General features: G+C 56.7%; 6 protein-coding genes across 6 annotated transcripts; 3 read left to right on the top strand and 3 right to left on the bottom strand.

The window, feature by feature from the left end:
- Nucleotides 1–3403: 3403 nt before the first annotated feature.
- On the top strand, nt 3404–4690 carry CCM_06772 (uncharacterized protein; the record flags this gene model as incomplete). The annotated part of the gene is made up of 1 exon (XM_006671912.1): nt 3404–4690. One exon carries the CDS (start codon nt 3404–3406, stop codon nt 4688–4690), a length of 1287 nt encoding a protein of 428 aa, XP_006671975.1.
- A 503-nt stretch (nt 4691–5193) lies between these two features.
- On the bottom strand, nt 5194–6676 carry CCM_06771 (LEA domain protein; the record flags this gene model as incomplete). The annotated part of the gene is made up of 4 exons (XM_006671911.1): nt 5194–5506; nt 5601–5770; nt 5828–6261; nt 6337–6676. 4 exons carry the CDS (start codon nt 6674–6676, stop codon nt 5194–5196), a joined length of 1257 nt encoding a protein of 418 aa, XP_006671974.1.
- A 495-nt stretch (nt 6677–7171) lies between these two features.
- CCM_06770 (short-chain dehydrogenase, putative) lies at nt 7172–8084 on the top strand (the record flags this gene model as incomplete). The annotated part of the gene is made up of 2 exons (XM_006671910.1): nt 7172–7543; nt 7632–8084. 2 exons carry the CDS (start codon nt 7172–7174, stop codon nt 8082–8084), a joined length of 825 nt encoding a protein of 274 aa, XP_006671973.1.
- Nucleotides 8085–8822: 738 nt separating this feature from the next.
- On the top strand, nt 8823–10606 carry CCM_06769 (dimethylaniline monooxygenase, putative; the record flags this gene model as incomplete). The annotated part of the gene is made up of 2 exons (XM_006671909.1): nt 8823–8859; nt 8946–10606. The coding sequence occupies 2 exons, from the start codon at nt 8823–8825 to the stop codon at nt 10604–10606; spliced, it is 1698 nt and encodes a 565-aa protein (XP_006671972.1).
- A 244-nt stretch (nt 10607–10850) lies between these two features.
- On the bottom strand, nt 10851–12540 carry CCM_06768 (adenylosuccinate synthetase; the record flags this gene model as incomplete). Its single annotated transcript, XM_006671908.1, has 7 exons — nt 10851–10879; nt 10941–11401; nt 11458–11826; nt 11882–12148; nt 12214–12234; nt 12303–12423; nt 12507–12540. The coding sequence occupies 7 exons, from the start codon at nt 12538–12540 to the stop codon at nt 10851–10853; spliced, it is 1302 nt and encodes a 433-aa protein (XP_006671971.1).
- A 721-nt stretch (nt 12541–13261) lies between these two features.
- CCM_06767 (glutamyl-tRNA(Gln) amidotransferase subunit A) lies at nt 13262–15043 on the bottom strand (the record flags this gene model as incomplete). The annotated part of the gene is made up of 2 exons (XM_006671907.1): nt 13262–13292; nt 13404–15043. The coding sequence occupies 2 exons, from the start codon at nt 15041–15043 to the stop codon at nt 13262–13264; spliced, it is 1671 nt and encodes a 556-aa protein (XP_006671970.1).
- Nucleotides 15044–15641: the final 598 nt, after the last annotated feature.

Below are 15641 nucleotides of genomic sequence, written 5' to 3'. Positions count from 1 at the left end.
TCGCCATTCTTGTCACTGGCATCGCCAATCTTCACATGTGCGCCTTCAGTCTCAGCTAGCGCTTTCTGAGCCGCCGTCTCTGCAGCCGTCTCAGTTGCTTCCCTAGCCATCTGTTGACTCAGCTCCATCATCCACAATAAGGCCGCTTCCGCACACAGATTCTTCAGATCCGACCCCGAGTATCCCTCCGTCAAGGCCGCCAACTGTTCAATGCTCACGTCCGCCGCCAGGTCCTCCCCATTGAGCAGCACCTTTAGGATCTGCGCCCGCGCTGGCGCCTCGGGCAGCCCAAAGTGCATCTTTTGCGGCAGCCGGCGCAAAAAGGCCGTGTCCAGGTCCCGGGGCCGGTTCGTCGCCACCAGCACAAACGGCGTGCCGGGCAGGCCCGTCTGGAGCCCGTCCATTTCCTGGAGAAACTGCGTGAGCGCGGCGCGCTGCCAGGACTGGTCGTCCGAGGCCCGCCGGTAAAAGACGGCGTCGACCTCATCGAGAAAGATGATGCAGGGGTCGAATTTCCGGGCGAGGGAAAAGGCCGCCTTGATGTACTTTTCCGTCTCGCCCACATATTTCGACTGTAGCGAGGCGCTGTCGAGCGCGAGCATGTTGCTACCGAGGCTGTTGGCAATGGCGCGGCTGAGGTGCGTCTTGCCTGTGCCGGGCGGACCGTAGAGTAGAGCGCCCGAGATTTGCACCGCCGACTTTAGGAGCGACGATTTGGAATCAATCTTCATCTTGGAAAGAAGCACCAGCTGTCGCATCGTTTCTTTCATGTCGTCGCTCAAAATCACATCTTCAAACTTGGTGTCCTGAAGCTCGTCTGTGCGCTCGCTATTAGCATCATTTCTGTTGATCCTTGGAGATAGGTAGATCACTTGCCGACTTTGATTATCGAAGAAACAAGCTTCTGCTCAAATTTGTCGAGATCATGCTTGTAGATAGGCTTGCGAGGTTTCATAGCTGAATCACTTTCCTCTGAGCTTTCCTCTGAGCTTTCCTCTGAGCTTTCCTCTTCCTTTTGCACCTTGCCTTCATCTCCTCTGATCGGAGGCTCTGTTTCCTCGGCGACTGGCCGGAGATAACCGTTAAGCTCCGTCCTTCTGCCAATGGAAACCTGCGATAAAACGTCCGAAATGTCCTCAAGGCTCAGCTTCTCCTTATTCAGGGCCCGCCCAGTGATTTGTAGACCGACTGCATGGATCAGCTCACCATCGGTTGCTTTAAACTCTCCGGCATCCTCACCGAGGTCGATATTCCATTCTGCTTTGGGGCGCAATAGTTCTGCGTCAAAATGCTGTCGAGTATGGCAACGGAGCGTAAGTTTCAGGGCGTCGACAAAAGCGGCCGAGACTTTGTTGATGGGCTCTGTTGATGTCTGCGGCGCAGCAGGCACAGCGATATGCCTGAGTTTGAAGATGGCAGATTCGGAAATATTGCCCGCTTGGCGTAGTGTATCGAAGATAGAGCGGCGGGAACCTGACTGTGTGATGACTAGTACGACTTGGTTTCCTGCTTTCCTTTGTTCGACAACCTGGTCCTTCAGTCTTGCAACAATAATGGTCTTAGCCAAAAACAGGTCCGCTTCTGCGATATGGATCATCAATAGTGGTGCAGTTGGCCTTGCGTCATCTTTTGCAACGGAGCCGTTTGTCTCGAGGCAATCATCAAGGGTGTCGCGTATCGGAATCTTGAAAATTGGCGCAAACGCATATTTTGATCTCATCTTTGTCTTATCGGTTGCCCTTTGCGGGCAACCGAGGCCAAAATGCCAGACTGCACCATGATATAGTAGAGATATATCACCGCATATGTTATCTTGGGAAATGTCTTGGTTAAAAGCTTTCAAGTTGAATCGTAGAGCTGGTGGGGTCTGGTCCTCATACGACGCAGCCAGAGCATGAAAGTCTTGCAGCGTCAGGGTAACCAGGGTAGCACCGAAGTCCTTTGCTAGAGCTTCGACATACTCTGCCAAGATCTGTGCTCCTGCTGTATTCTTGAAGGAAAGAATGACACCAGTGTTGGATGTCGACAGCGTGCCGTCAGGGTCGGGAACCAAGCAAGAAGCTATGGTATCGCGCACTGACTGAAATGTCTGGCGACATACAATAAAGGCGTCATCTGGGAGGCTCGTGTAGTTTTGCGGGGGACTACTGCCACTGTCATCCTTCCTTCTCCTATCTGACAGAAGAATCTTGGGTTCGGCGGTGCGGAGTTGGCCCGGTGACTTGACATTGTCGGAAAAGAACCAGTCCGGAACCGAGTAGTTGGGGATTGCCATGATGGCCGCAGAAGTTTGTTTCTGACTTGACTCGGAAGCCAGGGCTCCTTCTGTGTCTGCGTTCGAAGCCATGTCGGAGGATGCAAGGCGCGGCGATGTTGTTTGGAAGGATCTCCTGGGTGAAGCCTTTCCGGGGGGCTCCCTCTAGTTATAACACCATGGTTTTTTTTTTTTTTTGGGCCAACCTGGCATCTGCCTAAGTCTGGCGGTGTAGCCTGGCGGTGCAACGGGTTTCTTGTCGCTTGTCGTGATTGAACCGTGGCTGGAGTATTCAAAGTGACCTGCAGATGAGGGCAGGTTGGTCTGGAAGGAGAGGTACCTCCATCACATCTGCCAGGTAAACTGCAAGCCACTATTAACAGCGCTTTTCGGGGGTTAATTCACTGCGCACACAACACGACATGACCAGGATGTTTAGGCACCCATCTGCAGCTACGTCGAGCCTGACACTGTTTTCCGTTGAGCAGGCAGAACTGCAAACGAAACTGGAGACTTCACGCCCAGCCACACAGTTGGAAGTGAATGCTGACTCGAGAGCCAGTTGGCGCTGCGCATTGTGGAACAAGACAATAAAAAAATCGGGCAATACGGCGAAATTGTTCCCCGAATACAGAAATTACAGATTATAAACAAAAATGCTGCAAGCCAGTCTGTATTTTGATCATAATACTCGTGAGTGGCGGCACAGGCAACAAGGTCTTTGATGTTGCGCCACTGTGGCTTACCCATCGCCACCTTGTGGCTCGGCACAACTTCAACACTTGCTTTCATCAAAACCGCCTGCGCATTCATCTAGTTACCATGATGAACAAAATGCAATTTAATCCACCTGTGGCTTCGGATTTATTATTAGCCTTCCCCAGTTTCCCCTGGCGCTCGGTCAGTTGTGTCGGTCATCATGGCGTCACGACCAGAAACGGTTTGGCCCGGAATGAATCAAGGTCCAGCCAAAGCTTGTTGCAGCCGCCGTTTTCAAGACACTGTGCGACCCTTTGACGTTGACGTCATTGAAGCTACAATTCACTGCAGATTTTATCCACCCAATTGTCATACATAGAGCCGCTCAAGCTCTCTGCCTCCCCTTCCTCGTACACCATCACTTACCATCGCCACCACCAATTCATCACAATGCTCTCCTCTACTAGGTCATCCGTGCCCCGCGCTCTGCGCTGCAGATCAACGCAGTTTTCCAGACAAGGGCCGCGACAAGTCCGCCTTCAATCCACGTCGACCTCGTCCACGTCGCAATCTCATCTGGCGTCGGGCATTGCTGGCGGTGTCGTTGGCGCCGTCCTCTTCTACGGCATCTACAGCTTCACGCCGGCCGGTCGCACCGCCAGCACCATCAACAAAGCTGCCATCGAGGCTAACAAGCAGTACAAGGCCGCCGCCGCCAAACTGCAGCAGGCCACGCCCGAGCCCGACCAGGCCATCAGCTACATCAAGGACCTCGCCTACTCGTACGTAGGCTGGGTCCCCGGCGGCCGCGGCTTCGTCGACTCGGCCTTTAAAGACGTCGAGATTGTGCAGGAAAAGCACAAGGACGAGGTCAACAAAATTATCAATGACGGCTACAAGCAGTTCCAGGAGCTGTCCAAGGCCGGCCTGAGCATGCAGACGGCCACAAAGGCCTATGAGACGCTCGCTGACCTGGCCAAGAAGATTGCCGACCTTTCGGCCGACGCCCTCGGCGATATTGTCGACAACCACCCGCAAATCAAGGAGAAGCTCGGTGGCAACATTGACAAGCTCAAGTCGCTGGGCGAGCAGTACGGACCCGACGCCAAGAAGCAGGTCGACGAGACCTGGCGCCAGGTCAAGGACGTCTTCGCCGGCGGCTTCACGGCCGCCAACATTGCCAAGGCCAAGCAGCTCATCGACGACAAGGTCGGCCAGGTGCAGAAGCTAGGCGACGAGGCCTGGAGCAAGGGCCTCGAGGCGGCCAAGCCCCTGCTCGACAAGAGCCCCAAGGTCAAGGAGCTCATTGAGAAGAATGCCGACGCGCTCAAGCAGGGCAACGTCAAGGAGCTGTTTGACAAGGCCAAGGCGGCCGTCGATGCGGGTGACCTCGGTGACCTGGAAAAGTACGTCAAGGGCGTGACCGACAAGGCCCAGTCCAAGGGAAAGGAGGTGGCGAGCGAATGGGGCCTGGACAAGTACTTTGACCAGTTGCCTGAAGGGAGCGAGATCTTGTCAAAGCTGCAGCAGCTTCGCAAAGTTGCTACCGAGCACAAAAAGGATGGCGAGAAGCTGATGAATGACACGTTGGATGAGCTGAAGCAGCTTCTGGAGAAAAAGGCCAATGAGGCGCAAAAGATTGTCGATTCAGCCAAGAAGGATGCTGGCCAGGACAGCAAGGATGGCCAGGATGGCAAGGATGGCAAGGATGGTAATAAAGATGGCAAGAAGAAATAAATACATAGAAGCTACTTGGTAGTACAAACATACAGCATGCATCTCAATTCAAATTAACCTTCGGCCAAGATGCGGATGGGGGACAGGTGCATTACCCGCCTATCAAGGGGAGCCTAGCCGACCGTCGAGCACCCGCATATCTACGATCAGGGATTCCGAAAGACGTACATACAATCATGAGACGCGGGGAACCTTGATCCATTATCCCCCGCGTTTTAATCTAAATCGTACCTGTGCAGCGGAGGGGGGCGGGCGGGTTCTCAGCACAGCGTCGGCTGAGCGTGGTGTTGGGCACCCTTCCTTGACCACGTCAGTTCTTGATCTGCTGCCTGTGATTCCGTTCTCTGCAACAAACGCGAGCCGATGTCGTAAAAGCTACACGGGCCAGATTCCAAAGCCAAGTTCGTTTATGTACGCCACATACCAGCAAAGGCCATCGGAAAACGCCACTGTCGACCAAAATTGGCAAGGCAAAACACTTGCCTGGAGCGAAGGCATGCGAATCACTCATTGACTCCTTGCTTGACCCGCACACGAAACTGAAGCATTTCATTCGAAGGCACCGTCTTGCGATTGCGCAGCTTGTCCGCCGTCGCCGCGCCGAGCACCGGCACCCGGTACTCGACGGCGGCGCCGGGCGGCGCGCCGGGCACGGGGTACGGGAAGGGCAGGTAGTCGGGCATGAGGCCGAGCTGGCGCAGCGTCGTGCCCTGGTCCCAGGTGATGTGCTCGTGGTACAGCCTGTCGCCCCGGATGTTGACGACGGCGACAAAGGGAATCTCTGCCTTTTGGTGCGTGGGTGGCACGCCGGGGAGTCTGCGGTAAGAACGGGGTGTTAGTATTATCAGAGGGCCCGGCTAGCAAGATGTTTTTCCTAGTAGGAAACCAATGGTGGGAAAAGGGAACATACAGCCAGTCTATTTCACGGTCGTGCGTGAATGTAAAGATGAACTCGTCAATCACGCGATCAATGCCAATGGTCCGGCTGACAAGCTCGAGACTCGTATCGGCCGCGTTGTTGAAGATGAAATTGTGCCGATAAAAGTCTGTCAGCTTTAATCGTCCAATACCTCCCGTCAACTATGTATATATGAGTTAATATTTCCATTAGCAGCCCGGGGGTTCCTGCCTGCTCACAGTCGGTACGTGGTTGACGTAGGGCTCCTGGACCATGGTGCTCATGGTGTGCTCGACCGAGCGGTCGGCAAACTCGTAGTACGTGTGCTCTTCCCAGATGCTCTCCAGGTCGAAAAAGGGCCCGCGCATGGCGGGCTTGAGAAACTGCAGACTCCTCGAGTGCGCGACAGAGTCGGCCGCGTAGTCAAAGTCGTCGTGGCCGGGGCTGAACCACCGCTGCTGCGGCGCCGTGACGGTGGGATAGCGATATTCTTTGGGCGCGCCAAGACGACTGGTTTTGGCGGCGGCGGCCCCGGCGATGTGCCTCAAGGACGGTACGGTGGTGGGTAAGAGTCCGGTGGGATTCTGGTCGTCGACGTAGATGACTGCCGCTGCCACGCTGGGAAGCTTGTCCAGCAGAGGAGCAGCCAAGTTCCACAAGGACGAAGAGTAGCCTAACTATCTTGTCAGTCAGCTTCTGGAAAGAGCCGTGCTACTGCTGGAGAACTACGGTCGCCGGCCCAACGTACACACCACGCCGACGGCGTCTTTGGGCTGGCACGACTCGCACCTTTCCAGAGCCTCCATGGCCAGAGAAAAGGCCTGCTCCGCCGCAGCACCGGACGCTTCCATCGCGGCCGCCGAGATCTGCACCACGGCGTAGCCCTCCTCGGCCCACTTCAACACGGGCGTGGGCGCATCGTCACGGTGCGTCACGTCCTCGTCGTACTCGTGCCGCGACACGAGGAGAAGAAGGCCCGGACCCGAGCCGCGTCTCGTCAGCGGCGGCTGCAGAGAGATACCCGACGTCAGTTTCTGAAGCTGGGCGCAAGGCAGCGGCGCGGGAGGGTCGCTTATGTTCGCATACATGGCTGCTCGTAACGTTGTGTGGATGACGCGCCAGAACAAATAGTATCGGTTCCCCCAGCTATTACTCGGGCCGGCTGTTTATCACTGTTTTTGTGGGTGATGACAATCGGCAGTGCTGCTTTGTTTCAGGCCAGACGACCGCAGTGGCCTCTGTCTTCTCGATGTCTTAGTGTCATGACAAATCCCCAGGTCGACTAACGAACACAAACGGAAACAACAGACGGCGAGCGGGGGGCGGCGGAAATCCCACCAAGCTAGTAACGGTTCCGACCCGACGAACTTGAAAGCTGATTGACTATTCATTAGTGGCTGATCGATTGGTGGTGTGTGTGTGTGGATCGCCAACGAACCAAGACCGCCTCACTGTTACGACAAACCTACCTGGTGGCATAGCTGACCGGAACTTCCTTTGGGATACATATATACCAGACAACAGTCTTCATCTCCCGCGTCTCCCTACCCCCTTTATCACGCCCTCCATATACTCTCCCCGCCATGTCCGACACAATCAGCAACGTCCGCGCGCGGTTCGAGCTCACCGGCCGCACCTACATTGTCACCGGCGGCGCGCAGGGCATCGGCTTCGCTCTGTCACGCGCCATTTGCGAAATGGGCGGCCACATCGCCGTCTGGGACATTCAGCCCAAGCCCGTTGCCGAATTCGACACGTTACATGCGCAGTTTGGCGCCAAGACGCTGTATATCCAGACCGACGTGACCCAGCAGGACAGCCTCGAGGCTGCGTTTGCAAAGACGCTGGCCGAGTTTGGCACCATCGACGGTTGCGTGCCCGCGGCCGGCATCGCCATTGATAAACCCTTTGTGGACCAGACCTGGGACGAATTCAACCGCATCCAGGAGATTAATGTACCAGAGTAATCCCCTTGTTTGCTGAAGAACTGAGCCAGTGCTTCCCCCCCCTGCTAACCGGCTTTATCTGAAACCAAAAAAACAGGTCCGCGGAACATTCTTCACCGTGCAATTGGTCGCCAAGGAACTCATCAAGCAAAAGAAACCAGGCAGCATCCTTCTCATCGCCAGCCAGTCGGCGCACATTGCCCTGCCGGGGTACCGCATGGCCGCCTACAACGCTTCCAAGGGCGGGGTGCTGATGCTGGCCAGGGTGCTCGGCGTCGAGCTCGCGCCGCACGGCATCCGCGTCAACACCATCTCGCCGGGCTTTGTCGACTCAGAGATGACGAGAAACGTGCGCGCGACAAAGAGCGGGCGCGAGGGCGAGCAGATGTGGCGCGCGCCGCCCAACCAGCGTCTGAGCCGCCAGGACGACCTCACCGGCGCCGCGGTTTACCTGCTGAGCGACGCGTCGGTGCATACGACGGCCGCAGATATTGCCATTACGGGCGGATTGCACGCAGGGACGATCGATGGCCTGATTTCGTACGAGTGATTTTTTTTTAAAGACAATTGCAGCCTGGCAAGCTTCCTGCGCCCGTGCAGGGTCCTCGATAGTGCGACGAGGCTGGGTCGTCTCATCTGCCGAATGACATCCTGGTCAAATAGTTAGGTCAAAAGACTTGGCCGTGGCTGACGATAGCGCGGCCATTTGTTGCGCACTATATAAGCTGATGTCGCTGAAAGCACATATTCCGCTAGCCGGAAAACGCGCCGCAACCTGGACAGCTTTATCAGGATTGTGATGTGTCTTACGCATCCCCAGTCTAATATTTGTGGTCTCACGCCACAATATGAAAAATAGATGCAATACACAGAACTACCCCTCACCGCCCGCCGCCCCCCCCCCCCCCATCTCCGCAGCCGAAACCTGTACTGATTCGGGTGTTGCTCTGTGAACTGTCTCGACGGGCGCAGCTACATACCAACCAGCACCAAGTAGCACAATCCGCAGATAGCCTGTCGTATCGGCGGGAAAGCCGATAGATACATAGCTCGAGCTCTGACCACTCTGCGGGGGGCGGATAGATCGTCCGCTAAAGATGAAGATGCAGGCTCGGGGAATAATAACTAATACAAATACGATTCCCCGCACGTGGGACTCTGAGAGCCTGGTCATGTTGGACGCCGAATATATATCAGCCGAGGCATTGGTACAATCATTCCTCCCTCTTCCATATTCTCAAAAGAAGCCATTGATACCCCCAACAACCCTCAGACACATTGGACAAGTATGGGCGAGGCTTATGACATTGTCGTCGTTGGTGCCGGTAAGATGCCCCCCTTCCCAACATCCAAAACCAGGGTCCGGAAGGCGTGGTCCCTGCTAACATGTGTTTTTCGTCTCGCTTCGCAGGCTGGTACGGCCTGGCCGCCGCCAAAGCCGTCTCCCAGCTGCAGCCAGACAAGACCCTGGCCGTGTTCGACAGCGGCGCGAGCTGCGGCGGCACCTGGTCCGAGCAGCGCCTGTACCCGGGCCTCGCGTCCAACAACATGCTCGGCACCTACGAGTACCCAGACTTCCCCATGTCCACCGAGCGCTACGGCGTGCCGGCCGACACCCACATCCCCGGCGGCGTGGTGCACCGGTACCTGACCGACTTTGCGCGCCATTTCGGCTTCTGGGACAAGATCCAGTTCCGCACCACCGTCGACGCCGTCGAACCGGCACCCGATGACGCCTGGACCCTGAGCGTCACCGGCCCGGACGGCACCCGCCGCACCGTCGCCGCCCGCAAGCTGGTTCTCGCCACCGGCCTGACGTCCACCCCCAACATGCCGACGTACCAGGGCAGCGCGGACCTCGGCGTGCCGCTCTTCCACGCCAAGGACTTTGGCGCCCGCGCGCCCGGGCTCGGGCCGGTGCGCAACGCCGTCGTCGTCGGCGGCGCCAAGTCGGCGTACGACGTCGCGTACGCGCTCGTGCAAGACGGCGCCACCGTGGACCTTGTGATCCGCGATGACGGGCGCGGCCCCGTCTGGATCGCGCCGTCGCGCGTCACGCCGTTCAAGGCGCGCCTCGATCAGCTGCTGCTGATCCGGTGGATGACGTGGATGGCGCCGTGCCCATGGGGCGGCGAGGACGGCTTCGGCCGCGTGCGGCGCTTCCTGCACGGCACCGCCCTCGGACGGCTGCTGGTCGACGCCTTCTGGAAGGTGCTGTCGGCGGACGTGGTGGCGGCCAACGGGTACGACGCGCACCACGAGGTGCGCAAGCTCAAGCCGTGGCACTCTGCGTTCTGGACCGGCAGCGGGCTGAGCATCCTCAACTACGAGACGCCGTTTTTCGACCTCGTGCGCGACGGCCGCGTACGCGTGCACGTCGGCCAGGTGGACCGCATGGAGCCGCGGACCGTGGTCATGACGGACGGCACGCGGCTGGCGGCCGACGTGGTGGTGTGCGCCACGGGCTGGCGCAAGGAGTCGTCGATTGAGTTTCACAATCTGGGGCCGCGCCCGTTTGGCCTGGACGGGTCCGACGCCGAGCGCGCCAAGCGTAACGCCAAGGCGGACGGGGACGTGCTGGCGCTGTTCCCGCGGCTCCGGCAGCAGCCGCAGCTGCGCTTCGCGACGCCGCCGACGGGCGAGCCGCTGCGCCTCTACCGGTTCATGGTGCCGGCCGGCCACGTGTTTTCGCGCAACGTCGCGTTTGCCGGCGCCATCTCGAGCATCAACACGTCGGTGTGCGCCGCCGCGCAGGGCCAGTGGATCGCCGCCTTCTTCGCCGGCCGGCTCGACCGCCCGCCCGCCGAGGAGGAGCAGGTCGAGGACGAGATCATGTTGCACACGCAGTGGGGGCGGTGGCGGTACCCGTGCGGCTACGGCGCGAGCTTGCCGGATTTTGTCTTTGAGGGGCTGCCGTATGTCGATATGCTGCTGCGGGATATGGGGCTGAAGAGTAATAGGAAAGGGAGCTACTGGGCCGAGTTGACGAAGCCGTATCTGCCAAGCGACTTTAAAGGCTTGGTGGAGGAGTGGAAGGCGTCGCATGACGGGATCGAGGCGGCGACAGCTTGAGGCGTTGGTGGCATGTACCGAATAAGCGAATTTATGACGAAATGAAATTTAATTGAATGCGCAGTCTTGCAGATACATTATTGTTCAGAGGTTCACGATAAAGCAAGGCCTATCCTATCTTGTCTTGTATCCCCGGCGTGTAGCATGTCTATAGAGTGTCTAAAAAAGCCTTGCGCTTGTAGTTGAGACGCGCGAAAGACTTGACAAATGAAAACACAGAAGCCGACCAATATTGCCAGTTGATTTACCGGTAAATCATGTCGTCGCGTTTAGCTATAGTCGGATTAGCATTAGCACGTTGCACCCAACGACCTCTTCTCAGGCATGTACTTACGTCCGGTACCGATCCACTTGATGGGGACGTTGAGGAACTTTTCAATGTACTCAATGTACTCCTTGGCCTCCTCGGGCAGCTCCGCATACGTCTTGATGGACGTGATGGGCGTCTGCCAGCCCTTGAACTCCTCGTAGACGACCTCGAGCGCCTCGAGCTGGTCGAGGTCGGCGGGAAAGTAGTCAATCAAGTCGCCCGTCTCAGGGTCCTTGTACGCGACGGCGACCTGGATGACGGGAAAGGTGTCGAGGATGTCGAGCTTGGTCAGGTTCAGCGCCGTGTACTTGTTGATGGCACACGAGTACTTGAGCACTGCCAGGTCGAGCCAGCCGCAGCGACGGCGGCGGCCGGTCGACACGCCCCATTCGCGGCCAATCTCCTGCAGCTTGTTGCCGGCTTCGCCGAGATCCTCCGTCTTGAAGGGCCCGCCACCCACCCGCGTCGTGTACGCCTTGACAACGCTGTTCTGGTTAGCCTCGAGTACGGACTCGGGTGCATTTTCTGTACTGGTGCATACCCAATGATTTCCTTGAGCTTGAACGGGCTCAGAGCCAGACCTTTGATGGCACCGCCGATATCAGTGTTGGAGCTGGTGACGAACGGGTAGGTGCCGTAGTCCACGTCCAGCATGAGCGCATTGGCACCTTCGACCAAGATCTTCTTGGAAGCGTCGTCCTGGGCATTCTCCATAAAGGTGACGGCATTGATGCAAAACGGTCTTAGCATCTCGCGCCACTCCTGAAATTTCTTGATCTCGTCCTCGACATTGTAATCGAGGAGGTCGCCGAAGCGCTTCTTGTACCCACTTGCCAACTCGCGGAGCCTCTTTTCAAATTTCGCCTGGTTGAAAATCTCGTGGACCCGGATTCCGCTGCGGCTAGCTTTACTACAAGGGAAGTTAGTTTGACCGCAAAAAACGCTCAGTGTTTTGGAAAACAAACTCGGCGTAGCTGGGGCCGATGCCTCGCCCGGTCGTGCCAATCTTGCGGGTTCCTAGCTCCGCCTCCTCCAGACCGTCGACGCGGGCGTGGAGCTCCAGGTTGACCTGGGCGCGGTCGCTGACGAGGATGCGCTCCCGCACGTCCTTGAGGCCCTTGTCCTCGAGCGCCTGCAGCTCGGAGAAGAAGGCATGGACGCTGAAGACGACACCGGAGCCAATCAGGTTCATGCAGCGCGGGCTGATGAGACCAGACGGCAGCAAGTGGAAGCTGCATGTGCGTTAGTTGGTTATTACTTATTGTGTCTCGTCAGTTTCGGTTCGAAGTGTACGTACTCGTAGGAGACTCCATTGGCACTGCGCATTCAAATGTTAGCAAGACCTACATCCATAGACGCGAAAATGAAAACAACGTCGCAACGTACTGGACGGAGTGGCCTGCGTTTGCCCCCCCGGCAGCGCGACAACACAAATCAGCCTCGCCGCAGAGGATATCGCTAATCTTTCCTTTTCCTTCGTCGCCTAGAAATTGCAAGCGCAAGAATGCTCAGTTAGCTTTCGTGGTCGCGACTTGGCCCTTATGCCTCATGGAGGGGCTGTTTGCGCGAACGGCTGAAATTGCGACATACCCCACTGGGAGCCGAGAATGACTGTAATACTCATGGTGGGCGAATGAGAGAATGTATTGTGAGGAAGAGATGGAAAGTAGAGGAATTAGAATTGGTCAAAAAAAAAGGCACAGTTCAAGACAACCGAAAGGTCGCTTCCAGAAGAAGAAGAGACGGAAAAAAGGCGAGGGAAAAAAAGGTTCGAGTCACGGCACTAGAAATAGACAAAGGTGGGCAGCCGCGGGGCAAGAACTTTTCAGTGAATTAGCCTTGATCAAGTACAGATCGCCAACTCCGGCTAGGTCTACAGTCTCTATTGTTTATCAAATACATAGGTGCCCGTCGCATAATGGCCTTCTGAAACATGTTGCAGTTTTTTTTTTTTTTTTTTTTTTTTTGCCCTCTCATATGTCCTTCGGTGACTTGTCAACAGGGCTGCCAATTAATCGCAAATCGCGGCGTGGAGGGGCAGCCGAGGGCGGAGCAGCTCCGTGACCGGCCATTCCCGATGAGGCGTCATTTCTGCAGGCCGGGAGAGCGTCGAAATTATGCTTGCATGCGTCAAAGAGGCAAAGGCTGCATCTCGTTAAAAAAACGCACGCGGGAGGAGAGGGGGGCTCTTCATTTATTCCCACGCTCTTTGTGGCCAGAGCATGACGCGGTCGGGCCAGCCGGGATACAGACGGCATCACCAGTGACCGCAAGGGGATACAAGGGTTTTACGATATTTCCCTCCCAACATGTGGCGAGAAATTTCCTGGAAATCGCCCGTCGGCTCAGGCAGTGTAACCAGATGTCACGATAAAACTAGGGTACACAGGGCCTTGCATCATTATCCATTACAGGTTATTTACGTGAAAACGAGCTTACGAGAGCACACAGGACGTTTCCGCTGGCATCTGCGCCCGATCGGCTTACTACAGCTCCTCGCTCTCAAATGCCACCATGTCCTGCAAATCCGTCCTCGGCTGAATATGCGGTCTCACCGTCCCGCGCACCTGCGTCAGCTGCTCCAGCGCATATGCCATGCCAATCAGCTTGTCCTCTGAAAAATAGTCGCCCGCGAATCCAAACCCAAATGGGTGATTTGGGCCCATGTCATTCAGCGTGTCCACCTCGTTGCGGTGATATGCAGTATCCGGGCCGGTGCAGCCCATGGGCACGGAAATGACGGGAGCGCCCTGCACGGCAATCTTGGTCGCAATGGCCGAAGGCACTATCATGGCGTCCAGGCTGTTGTTTCGGAGGGCGCCTATGAGGCCCAGCTCATTGCTCTGGTGGTATCGTTCAGTGTAGTACTCCCACCAAATGGGCATCGTATTGTTGATGTTACGCTTGAGAACCATGTTGAATGTCATAAAGTCAAACTCGTCTGATTCTGTAGACGATTGGTCTGTAAATGTGCGGACGTCGGACAGGTCGTGAATGTCGTTGGGGTTCGTCTCCAGCTCGGCCAGATACTTGGGCAGATCTGTCAAAAAGTCGGCACCAGTGATGATGCCGGTTCGGCCGGCCTTGTTCATGAGTTCCCATCCAGGCATGTCGACGCCCTCCAACACCTCCGCGCCGGCCTCCCGCAAGAGTCCAACAGTCGCGTCAAACGCATCGAACGACACGTCTGCGGAAAGGTACGGATACATGCTCCTGTAGTCCCTGGGCACGCCAAGCCGCTTGCCCTTTAAGGCGTCCTTGTGGCAGGCGGCCACGTAGTCTGGCAGCGTTCCCGGCGCGGCCCGAGTATAATTGTCTCTGCTGTCGGGTCCGGCAATTGCTTGCAGCAAGTGTGCCGCATCCTTGACGGTGCGGGCCATGGGGCCCACGCTGTCCTGGTGCTCCGAGATGGGGATGACGAGAAACCGCGACGTCAGTCCCACCGTTGGCTTGATGCCCACGATGTTGTTGGCGTGGGCGGGATCGCAGATCGAGCCCAGCGTCTCCGTGCCGAGCGAGGCCCAGGCGAGTCCGAGGGACGCCGCCACGGCGCTGCCAGACGATGAGCCGTCGGGATCTTGCTGTGGAAAGTAAGCACCGATTGTCTGGCCGCCGTGCGCCGACCAACCATTGCTGGCCTGCAGGCTGCGCGAACCTGCCCACTGGGAAAGGTTGGCCTTGCCCAGGATGACAGCCCCGGCTTCGCGGAGCCGCCTGACGACGGTGCTGTCTTCCCTGAGCGTCGCCCCTAGCAGCGCCGTCGATCCAGCGGTGTTGTTCATCTTGTCTGCGGTCCCTATGTTGTTTTTGACCAGTATTGGTATTCCATGCAGCGGCTTCAGCGGTGCTGTGGCCGCCTTGCGTGCGCGGTCCAGCTCGGCGGCGATGACCAGAGCATCGGGATTGATTTCGGTGACGGCGTGGAGGTCCTTGTTGACTTCTTGGATGCGCGCAATGTATGCTTTTGTCAGCTCCACGCTCGTGAAACGGCCCGCGTCCAGTCCGGCGCGGAGTTCATCAAGCGTTGCTTCCAGTAAGAGCGGAAGTCGGTGGCCGTCGTTTGCCCTGCCAAGGCTGCCCTGTAACAAGAGGCTGATGGCGCCCGTGGTGAACACAAAGAGGCGCATGGCGCAGCGCTGTTCTTGCTACCCTGGCTCCGGTGCCTATATGCAGGAAAATCCACTTCTTTCGATGTCAAAGTAGAGATTTAAATATGGCTGCAACATTCATTCGATGGATACTGCCCTTGGAATGAGAGGCAGGTGTACCCGTGTAGTCTAGTTTTAGTAGCTCCTCAATGTCGATCGACCTGTATGCTTACGTGGCTGGTAAAGCCAGAGTGCGTGAGAGCAACAAGCCAGCAACATAATAGAATATTATTTTATGCATGAAAATAGTAGAATCCTAGTGATATTCAATGTAGTTTGATGTACTCCGTACTTCTCATAGCATAGGTGCATTGCCAATCAATCTCAACCATAATCCTCGGTGCACCCATCCGGTGTCCATTCCTAACCTGCAGTCATTGTAAGTGAGCCCGAGGAGACCTTGGCAGACAGCCACGTGTTTAGGAAGGCGGTAGAATTATTAATACAATGACACGTCAGAAATAGTTTTCAACATGGATTTTGATTCGTCTCCGCATTTGGTGTTCACTTTTGTGAACAGTGAAATAGATTTACAGCGAGTTGCTCCCGCTTGCCAGTAAATACTAAGATATTCTGA

Source organism: Cordyceps militaris, assembly GCF_000225605.1.
Source record: "Cordyceps militaris CM01 unplaced genomic scaffold CCM_S00005, whole genome shotgun sequence".
NCBI lineage: Eukaryota > Fungi > Ascomycota > Sordariomycetes > Hypocreales > Cordycipitaceae > Cordyceps > Cordyceps militaris.
This window is presented reverse-complemented; position numbering and strand designations above follow the sequence as displayed.